This window comes from Salvia hispanica, chromosome 3, assembly GCF_029641045.1.
Source record: "Salvia hispanica isolate PSC_SH4W2 chromosome 3, Shi_PSC_v1, whole genome shotgun sequence".
Lineage (NCBI taxonomy): Eukaryota > Viridiplantae > Streptophyta > Magnoliopsida > Lamiales > Lamiaceae > Salvia > Salvia hispanica.
In genome coordinates this window covers 64469868-64477179 of record NC_142694.1, presented here as the reverse complement: position 1 = coordinate 64477179, position 7312 = coordinate 64469868, and the positions used below count along the sequence as shown (strand labels likewise).

Genomic DNA, 7312 nt, shown 5'->3' with positions numbered 1-7312 from the left:
CTTCATTTTAGTAATAAAACTTATTGTATAATTTATTACTTCATTATATGAATTCAATACTTCACAACAACTAATATACAACATATCATCCACAATTATAGATAGTTCACTTGGAATACTATGTTACTTCATTAAGTACACATTAAATATCAATTCAATTTTTACCTTTTGTAGCATGGATTTCAGTAGGGATTTGAGGAGAACTACTTGAATTCTTCCTAGTTGGAGTGGAAGTTTTACCTATACATAACAAACACAGAATTAATATACAACATATCATCCACAATTGTAGATAGTTCACTTGGAATACTCTGTTACATCATTTAATATGATTTTCACTTTACAGTACTTCATTTTAGATTCTATTACTTCATTATAATGTTATATCACTTCATTTTAGTAATAAACCCTACTGTATAAACAGAGCATTTATATTAGTACATTATCATAATTTATTACTTAATCTTATCAATTTACTACTTCATTAAAAAGAATATGTAGTTCATTTTAATGTCGAAAGAACACAGCAGTTAAGTTTAATCCAAAAATCCTAAACACATTAATAAGAAACACAATATCAATATACAACATATCATCTACAATTATAGAAAGTTCACTTGGAATACTCTGTTACCTCATTATCATAATTTATTTCTTCATTTTACAAATTTAATTCCTAGGTTTTACCTTCTGGATCTGGAATTTTGTTTCCAGCATCTGCATCGAGGTTCCGAGTTGCTTGTTTGACCGTCTTTGATTTAGCCGGCTACTTGCGAGTCGATTTTTGTACTATTTTGACAAAACTCAGAATCGAAGTTAGGAATTAGATGAAGTAAATGAAATAAATTAAGAGTAAGAACTTTGAAAAGCTTCACCAGAATTTCAGCCAGAACGCAACTGGCGGCTAGAATTTTCCGTTGAAGATTTTCGAGTATCAACCATTTTGAAAATGTGGATTCGATGTAGATGCTTAATGGTACAAATGCTGAATAGATATCGTCGATTTCAGTCGTAGATGGCCGGAGATGAGCGGTGAAGATGAAGATTCGTCGTCGATTTTCAGTCGTAGGGTTTTGTGAGAGAAGTTTTGAGAGAGCAGTAGCTTACAGCGGAAGACTCAAAGCGGGAGAATAAAATTTTGGGGATTTTGTTTTTTTACCCTAATTATGAAATTACATAAATACCCCCGCGTTGAAGCAAATTGTGTATGCTAATAACCCATGATTATCTAATCTAGCCCTTGATTTTCTTGATCTTGTGGCTGTGATTTGTTCTCTAGTTATATACTTAATGGACACTTGTCTTATATCACTACTCTATAATAATATATTCATTTGATAGGATTAGGAATTATATGATTTGCCAATCAATTATAATTAAGGCCATAATCTCATTTTCCTTATTAGTCATTGAAATTAATTGACTAATTGAAATTATATTAAAAATTCAATTCTATTTAGAATTATATCGTATGTAACATATATGAGACATAAAACTTTTAGTACATTTAAGAATGAGTTACGTAAATAAATTGGAAAAAATCTAACAGAAAAAAAAATATCTCTCTCTCAGTGTCTGAGCGTGTGTTTCGTTATATAAGCGCCATCGTGTTCCGTATTGCAAATTAACAGTCTCTATTATTGCATTCTCTCATAAATAATGCAATGTGAAACTAAATGTGTATTATATTATTATAAGATTCATGTATTATTTTTTTATTACTATTCATTCTATTTATCCATTAGTAATATTTAATTTATTACTCCATCTGTCCACGAATAAAAGTCTTATTTTTTCATTTTAGTCCGTCGAAGAATAAGAATCCCGATTCACCGTTACCATAAATAGTAATAGGGTCTCAGTCTCACCTTCCACTAACTCATTCCATTCACATTTCATTTAAAGTGAGACCCCTATTCTCCCAACTTTTTTCTACTTACTTTTTTTAACATTTCTTAAAATCCGTGTCATCCATAAATTAGACTCCTAGCGGACGGAGGAAGTATTTTTTATAGTAAAAATATTACCATTCATACAACTAATGTAATTAAGACGCCTAAGTAACAAACTAGGAGAAAAATCAGTAGTATATAAAATTTCCACTGGGCTTGGCCCATATAAATATCCTTATGTCAAGCCTCTCCCCTTGAAAATCTAAACAATAAATAAATAAAAAATCTCTCTCTCATCTCTCTGTGTCTCTGTGAGTGTGAGTGTGAGTGTTAGTGTGAGTGCGTGTTTCGCCATGGAAGCACTATCGAGTTCCGGTTTGCAAATTAAGAGGTTCTCAGACAGGTCATCAGCAATTCAGACGGCTAAAATCAGCAACAAACATTGCGCTGTTTTCAAAATCTCTCCCAGCTTCAGTAAAACGCAGTCGTTGCGATGTGTTTCTCGAGTTTCTGCGGACGCCTCAGACCACGGCGAAGAAGACAGCCGCTTGGATAGCGATAACGGCGTCGTGCGTTTCGTGTCAGACCAAACTCTCTCTTTATCTGAGGTTTGAAGAAAAAAGAAGATTTGCCCCTTTACTTTCTGTTGTTTTTACTTATTTCCATGATTTTGATTTGGGTAATCTCAAACTTTTCTTCAATTTTTTTCCTTATTTTGCCCTAATAATCTTGGTTGATTTTATTTTCGTGTACCAACTCTTAATTAGCTTACACACATACAACATTAGTTCTCAGCTTTCAGTTTAGGTTTTCCTTTGAATTTACAGTCTTGATTGAATTTGTTCAGAGCTTTGGTTAAAATCTGCTCTGGGTCTTCTTCTGTGTTCATTTACATATCCTAGCTTCATTGCATATGATCGAATGGTGAATATAAAGATTAAAGCGGAATGTTAATCTGTCTCCATCCATTCATAGTCATAAAAATTTGTTTTTGTTGGGAACCTAGTCATTGGACAAATTGCATCTATTTCCTAAAATTTTAAAGTCATAATCACAATGATTAATGTCATGGCTAAAAATTACTATTTCCGTCCAAAAAAAATAGACAAAGTTGTAAATGATACGAGTTTTAATGGGCGATTGGTAAAGTAAGAGGGAGGGAAAAAGTAGTGTAAGTAGTGATAGTGGATTGTGGAGTTCACATTTAGAATGATGTGTAGGGTTAGTATTTGTTCAAAACTTTCCATATTTAGAATTTGTCTAATTTTGGTGGATATCCCAAAATGGTAAAATTAGTCTATTTTTTGTGGACGGAGGTAGTATCATACTTTCCCCAACATGATATGTATCAGTCCATAGAGTTTAGAAACTAACTGGAAATTTAACTATTCTGTGAATTTGGAGGGTTTTTTTCTTTGGCTTATTATGCTCATGCTTTTCCTACCATGTCATCATAAGTTAGACATCTTTCCTTATGATATAGTCCATGAATGGATATTTCAAACGGCTTGTTCGGCTTTGTTGTGATGGCCTCTCTCATATCCTGAAGGGTAATTCACCAGATCTCCAACAAAGTGGCTCACCGGATATAAATTTGACGACACCTCCTCTTTTGGGATCATATGGAACAAGTAGTGGGGGAGGTACAAGAGCTGGACTTTTCAGGACACCTATATCTGGAGGGGTGCAAAGTGCCACCTCTGCTCATGGCTTACCAAGACCAGCCTTAGCTGTCAGAAATTTAATGGAACAGGTAAAACTTCTTTGCCTTCTAAAATTTCAGAGTATATTCGGCAATAAAACAGCATGGCTTTTGGCATGTATATGTAACGTTGTGCTTGATCTAAATATGGGAAGGCTAGGTTTGCCCACCTGTGTACTGTGATGTCACGCATGCACCACCGCCGAGAGGGTTATCCATTTGGCTCACTCGTAGATTTTGCGCCAGATCCTATGGGACGTAAGTTTGTTATATGCTCTTATCTTTGACAGAATGTGAAGTTGGAATTCTGTAGTGTTTTGTCATGCATGTCAATCCATCTATTGTAATGTTATCGAGAAAAAACAACATATGTTTTGTAGATAGAAAGTTAATTAGTTCTTTGGCTTTGAGACTGTTTCACTGTCATTACTAATCAGGATTGGTTCGTGTGTGACAGCGGGTAGGTATTTAATTGATTATCTTTTGAAGAAAAGAATGCTGTTTTGCAACTTTTATGTATATGATATTTTTTCTTCAACCTGTCTTTCCAAAGATCTAGAGGAGACATTTTTACATTTTTCGTGCAGATCCAATATTTTCGTTCTCACCGTTGGCCATACACACTAGGAACTTGCTAGCCGATCCAAAATGCACAGTAGTTGTGCAGGTTAGTAGAGTTTAATTTATCATCATCACTTTTTATTTCTGTGGTTATGAAGAGAATAAAAATTTATCAGACTCCTGGATGGAGTGGCTTGTCAAATGCACGGGTGACAATCTTTGGCGACGTATACCCCCTCCCAGAGGACCAGCAGGTGAACTCATTCTCCAACTGAATCTGTTCCTAACTCTTGCTTAATACTGTTAATATATTGAAAAAAGCATGAATGGTGGTATTTTTTTCCCTTTAGTTTGTCAAACTCCACTTTTTGTAAAGCAAAAAAAATAGAATCTTAAAAAGGGAATGTTATTCGTTGGCTTCGATGAGGCCAACATGTATGGAATATATGATGATGGATATTGAATCTTTACTGGTTTATCATTCAGAATATAAGATTCTGCATATTCCTGAAAATGATGGTATATCTTGTTTGATTACCAGGAATGGGCTCATAAACAATACATAGAGAAACACCTGCAAGGACCTTCTCAGCAGTGGGGAAATTTCTACTATTTTCGGATGCAAAACATAAGGTTAGCTCTTATCGCTACATCTTTGTGCTCGCGGATGTCCACATCAAACTTGAAAACGACATTGATGAATAAATCCTATGTATAAAGATGTCCTATATAGATTGATGACTTTCGGTAGCCCAAAGCCATCATGTTTTTTTATTATCTAGAGCTGAGAAACTATACTTTATCAAGAGATTAAACAAAACTTACTTTACATGGCAGTGATATATATTTTATTGGAGGCTTTGGAACTGTTGCTTGGGTCGATGTTAAAGAGTATGAAGATCTTAGACCTGATCAAATTGCTGTTGATGGTGGTGAACAGAATCTAAAGGTATCTTAGCAAGCAATGTGCACGTCACTGATACCGCAATATGCATAATCTTATGACATTTCTTTTCTCCTTAGGAGCTAAATGCAATCTTCTCAAAACCCTTGAGAGAGCTTTTATCCAAAGAAGCTGAGGAGGTAGATGATGCTGCTTTTATATCGATAGACAGCAAGGGGGTTGATATCCGTGTCCGCCAAGGGGCTCAGGTGGGAGACCCTTCCTGATCTTTCATAATGCCCCTCCTATTCTGTTTCTTGATCTGCTTTTAATTTGATTCCTTCTTTTGCAGTTCAACGTTCAAAGAATCTCGTTTGAAGATGGACAGGGCGTTGAGACACTAGAGGAGGCGAAGAGAGCACTTTGGAGGCTTATGAATGGAGGCCGAATGCAAAATCTGCAAAAATGAAAACGTGATATTTTTTATCTCACAATCTCAAGTCCACCTTGAACCGTGATGGTTGATTTTTCTTTTACTTTTTCTCTTTCACAACCTTGACTGCTTTGAGATAAAAAATAAGTAGTCTTCCGAGTGTGTAAGTTCTTAGTAACTTATTTTGTACTACTATCTTATTTTCAATCGAGTTCGAATTTACAGGCTGCAGGTGAGTCTTGGATTGAAGTAATGCACTTAATTTGGAGCATATTTCATACAACGTATTTTTGTCAGAACTACATTCATATCCCAAGTTGGAAATTCTTCATAAGTAACGCGTAAATTCCATTTCAACAAAGGTGAAAACACCATTTTAGTATTCCTTCCGTCCCAAAGAAGATAACCTTTTTTTTGGGTGGTACGGAATTTTATGTAGTTTTATTATGTGTTAAGTGGATAGAATAAAGTAAGAGGGAATAAAGTGAAGATAAATATATTTCTATTTTTAGTAATCGGTCATCTTTAATGGATGGGGGAGTAATAGACACAACATTGAAGAGTGCACAAGAAGAACTCCAAAGCAGATGAAATGTAGGCTTTGCGGCTCACGACCGATAGTTAAAAAAAGATGAGCAGAGCAGAGCCCGAGAGGAAGAGAGATTTTGTCCCGTGGCAGAGAGCAGTAACAATAACTGATCATCATCTTCATTAGCAGTTGTCTAGACTAGACCATCTGTTTTCAACACTACAAAAAAATCACTGTTTACCGAGCAAAAATACCGAGCACCGTCTCATGTGCTCGGCAAAATACTGAGCACATCTAGTGGTGCTCGGCAATATCAATAACTTGTACAATCCCTTGCGAGCAATATGAGCACGGTCAACATGCTCAGCCTTGTAAAAAAATTTTCACTAATAGATTCGAGCACCAAATAGGTGCTCGGAAAAGAGCGACCACCGTAACTGTGCTCGGAATACAAAAAAAGAAAGTGCAATTATTATTCAACAATTTTTCCACACGGAATATCTGCAATACATTCGTTTTACTTTTATAGATGTAAGCGAGCACTATACATGTGCTCAGGATTCCAACAAAACAAAACATTCATGCAACACTTAATAATTTTGTCACACGAAATATTTGGAGTGCATTTCGTTTTATTTTTATTGATGTAGCGAGCACTATATATGTACTCGGAATATTCCGAGCACTGAACATGTGCTCGGGATTAAAACAAATACTATAGATATAAGTGAGCACTAGATATGTGCTTGGGATTCCAAAAAATAATCATGTAAAATATTTCCACATAACACATCATAAACATATTGTTTATAACTAATTAACAAAGTTACTCAAACTACCGTTATATTTTACTACATCCGTCCCATGTTACTCGCACTTTTTATTTTAGGCCATAAATTTAGGATTGATTTTTAGTGTAATTAAATTAGAATTTTAAGTGTAATGAAACATCACTTCATAGAGGAGCTCTTAACTTAATCTAATATATTAATTAAATACATTAATTCTAACTTAAACTATAAACAGTGTAAGTAGTTAATGACAAGCCGAAATGGAATAGTGCAAGTAACATGGAATGGAGGGAGTACGACTCATGTCACACTATTTAAGTGGCAATATTCTTAAATCTATTGCATCGATATATTTTGTTTTGTTTTTATTGATTCAAGCGAGCACCTTTTAGGTGCTCAAATATTCAAAATAAATAGTGTATTTAATATATTACTCAACAAAAATAATGTCGTTGTCTTAAATTCTAAGCGGTTTTTAGCTAGCACATCCTATTCTGCTCGGAAAATTGCGAGCACATCCT

At 34.7% G+C, this 7312-nt stretch overlaps 1 protein-coding gene across 2 annotated transcripts; it reads left to right on the top strand.

The window, feature by feature from the left end:
* The first annotated feature begins 2153 nt into the window (after positions 1-2153).
* On the top strand, positions 2154-5702 carry LOC125211440 (uncharacterized). 2 transcript variants are annotated; one of them, XM_048111236.2, is made up of 9 exons: positions 2154-2500; positions 3442-3645; positions 3750-3852; positions 4182-4261; positions 4332-4409; positions 4697-4788; positions 4993-5104; positions 5179-5307; positions 5391-5702. In XM_048111236.2, the coding sequence occupies exons 1-9, from the start codon at positions 2246-2248 to the stop codon at positions 5505-5507; spliced, it is 1170 nt and encodes a 389-aa protein (XP_047967193.1). In that variant the 5' UTR covers positions 2154-2245; the 3' UTR covers positions 5508-5702. The 2 variants fall into 2 exon arrangements, with proteins under 2 accessions (XP_047967193.1, XP_047967192.1); XM_048111235.2 differs by having other exon boundaries at positions 3376-3645.
* The last annotated feature ends 1610 nt before the right edge of the window (positions 5703-7312 follow it).

Bases quoted from the DNA above. Each gene is read 5' to 3' on its own strand.
- LOC125211440 (XM_048111235.2), top strand. From the start codon at position 2,246: ATGGAAGCACTATCGAGTTCCGGTTTGCAAATTAAGAGGTTCTCAGAC. The intron at 3,646-3,749 runs GTAAAACTTCTT...AAATATGGGAAG, and splicing joins TCAGAAATTTAATGGAACAG to GCTAGGTTTGCCCACCTGTG. The intron at 4,410-4,696 runs GTGAACTCATTC...TTTGATTACCAG, and splicing joins CCCTCCCAGAGGACCAGCAG to GAATGGGCTCATAAACAATA.